The sequence below is a fragment of the Crocuta crocuta genome, unplaced genomic scaffold, assembly GCF_008692635.1.
Source record: "Crocuta crocuta isolate KB4526 unplaced genomic scaffold, BGI_CrCroc_1.0 scaffold61, whole genome shotgun sequence".
NCBI lineage: Eukaryota > Metazoa > Chordata > Mammalia > Carnivora > Hyaenidae > Crocuta > Crocuta crocuta.
Window position 1 is genome coordinate 7,512,575 of NW_027528369.1, and position 3,028 is coordinate 7,515,602.

The 3,028-nt window shown below is 61.4% G+C and overlaps 1 protein-coding gene across 1 annotated transcript in view; it reads left to right on the forward strand.

The window, feature by feature from the left end:
- The window catches only part of ADAD2 (adenosine deaminase domain containing 2), a 5,913-nt gene extending 4,946 nt beyond the window's left edge, over positions 1–967 (forward strand). The window contains 4 exon segments of the mRNA XM_077754174.1: positions 1–117; positions 245–488; positions 695–837; positions 840–967. The exon segment at positions 1–117 is cut by the window's left edge and continues 104 nt beyond it. Coding sequence (XP_077610300.1) covers positions 1–117; positions 245–488; positions 695–837; positions 840–913 — 578 coding nt within the window. The 3' untranslated portion in view covers positions 914–967.
- The last annotated feature ends 2,061 nt before the right edge of the window (positions 968–3,028 follow it).

Below are 3,028 nucleotides of genomic sequence, written 5' to 3' on the forward strand. Positions count from 1 at the left end.
CCCACGTGGGCTGCCTCTCCGCCAGCGACAAGCTGGCGCGCTGGGTCGTGCTAGGGGTGGGCGGTGCCCTGCTCGCCCACTTCCTGCCTCCCCTCTATGCCACCAGCCTCGTCCTGGGTGAGGGTCTGGGGCACGGAGGGAGGGTGGTGGGGGTGCTGAGGTGAGGGTGGAAGGCGGGCTCTGGGTGGGGTGTGGGAGAGGGGGGCGGTGACCCAGACCTGGTCCTGTGCCTCTGTCCCCTCAGCCGACCCCTGCCACGACCCCCCAACTCTGAGCAGGGCCATCCACACCCGGCCCAACCTAGACAGGGTCTTGGAGCCACGCCTACCACCTCCCTATGCCCGTACCATGCTGCACCTGTTTTCGGGGCCCCCTGTGGCCCCCTTGGATCCTACCCCCAACGCCTGCCATGGCCTGAGCCTCAACTGGAGCCTGGGGGACACCGATGTCGAGGTTGTGGATATGGCCACCGGGCGTGTGAAGGCCGAGTAAGAAAGGACCACGGGCAAGCCGGTGGTAAGGGATCTCTGGCTCCCTGCCTGTGGGGTGGGTGCCTCGCTCTGTGACCATGGCCGGTGCTTCCATCACCCCCCCCTGTGGCAGCCGTGAACCCGAGATCGCCATGGCGAGAATGGAGGTGGCGTGAGCCGCAGGGTGTGGGCAGGTCAGCTCCGCCTTCTCTCTCTGTCTCCAGGGCCTCCCTCGGGCCTCCCTCCCGCCTCTGCAAGGCAGCCTTTCTCCAAGCCTTCCGCCAGGCCGCCACAGCTCTCAGGAAGTCCTGCCTCTTGGCCTTGGAGACCTATGAGGCCGCCAAGGTCAGCGTCTCCCCCACCCCCCGGCCGCNCTCCTTCTGGACCAGCAGGGCCTGGGGGCTTGGCCCTCGAAGCCGCTGGTGGACAAATTCAGGGACTGAAGCCGACCTGCTGGGCCACACGGGGTCCCTGAGCCAAGCTGGAGCCTGGGGAGGGATGGGGTGGGGCGGGGAGGTGCCTGNGAGGGGCCTACGGGGTGGAGGGTGAGAGCTGTGGCATGAAAAACTTGAATAAAAGAGCAGTTTCTGGTGATTCTAGCTGTTGGTTTTTTGGGAAGGAAGGGATAGCCTGCAACCCTCTTAAGCATTCATGAGTGGGGAGGGTCCACCTCGCAAGAAGAGAGGCCTTCCAGGGAGTTGAACTAGATGGAAAGTTTTTCTAGAAGGAGGATGAGGCCAAGAATGTTATTAGCAAAAAAAAAAAAAAAAGAAAAGATTGTTCCAGGCATGGAGCATTCTAGGGGCAGAAGCCAAGTGTCATATCCTGCAGATTACCTCATCTTTATTGGGGGAGGGGGGTAGAGGACCCAGGTGGCCGAGTCGTTGGCTCTGGCTGAAAAATTCCCGACTGACCAGTTAGCATGACCCTTCTGGGGAGGTGAAACTGCAATCAGATTACGAACTAACCCCCGGGGTGGGAACTCCATCTAGGCGACCCCATATGGGGCCCGTAGTGGCTTTACACACAGAATCACTTGATCGTGGCGCCAGCCGGGGCTCGGTCCTGCCTGCCTGCTCCACGTGATGTCCCGGGGCCCAGCCGTGGCCGAGCCGTGGCCGCGAGAGTGGGAGCACTCCTTCGGTGGGGGCTCCGGGGTCCCTTCCCTTCCCAGGCCTGGGAACCGGAGTGGTAGTGGAGGGCGGTGCCCGCTCTCGGGTCCCAGGTGCGCCGGCTGCAGGCCTCGGCCGCGCCGCGAGCCCCGTGGCTGCCCTCGGCCCGTGTGGAAGGCCGCGGAGGGCTCGGGCGTCCTGGCCCCACCTGGGGAAGGATGCAGGCCCCGGGCTGACCGCAGCCCTCGCCCCTGCCGGTGAGGCCCTCCGGGTCTCTGTGAGTGGGTAGGGCCCAGAGTCCCTTCCGTCCGGTGTGCAGGTGTACGGGGTACATATTCACCCCCAAATTCATGTCCACCCCGAGCCTCTGAAAGGGGCCTCACCTCGAAGCAGCCTCTGTACATGGAATCAAGTTGCAAGAACTACAGACTGCTCTCCCGGGTGCGCCTTGGGAAGCTGGGTCAACGTGCAGGGTCAGGCGGGTGCTGATGCTGAAGTCCTGGGATGGGGTCCCCTCCCTCCAGGCCACCCCTGCGCCCCTGGGTGTGTGTGGCCTCTGCCAGCCTCTTGACCTCAGTGTACTTGGGTCACTGCATCTAGAGGAACAATCAGGAGGGCTGCCTGGTGGTGGTCTCTTCTCCCCCAGCGAGTCCATCCTGCCCACCTTCAGGCTTTCCCTCTGCTCATCCCATGGGCTCTGCTCCCTCTTATTCATCTAATGTCACTGCCGAGGAGGGGGACATCCGAGGGAGGAGGCAGGAGGCAGTGGACGAGTTGATGGCTTTGAGGGCTCCCCTAGGCCCTGCACCGGAGGCTCCAGGGACGCCGGACACGGCTCTCTAGCACCACCGACCTTGCTCCAGGGGCACAATCCTGGCCCCATTTCACAGGGGAGGACACTCCCACAGTGAAGTAGGGTAACTTCTGGAAGAACACAAGGGTGTGGGGGGAGCTGCCTTCAGAGCCCTTCAGTCCCCACACTGCCCTGGGGGCTGCTGGGCTTGCTTCTGTGACCTTGAACAAAACTCCCAACGACATTTGTAAACTGAGGACTGGGCCCTGAGGTTCCAAAGGTTCCCTCCACGGAGGTGGGAGATGCAGCCTTGCCCTTGAGAGAAAGTGCTCAGGCTGGTGTGATTGCAGGAAGCCCAGGAGGCTGCGGGTGGAAGGGGGNGCTCTGCTTGTCTTGTTTGCCTCAGAAAACCGCTGGGTTCTTTACCCGTCAGGTATTGTTTCTCTAAAAGAAACTTCTCGGGCCAACTTGGAAATAATGATTTCTCTTGGTTATTGTTTTCAGGGACGAGAAGATTTTTAAAACACCCAAGCCTGTTAATTAGACCATTTATTGCACACTGTTGTCCCCAGGAGATAATTTAAATTGATTTACTTCTTGTACCGCAGCGGTGCCTACACACAGCCATCCCACGCTGCAGTTTTCTGCGATGA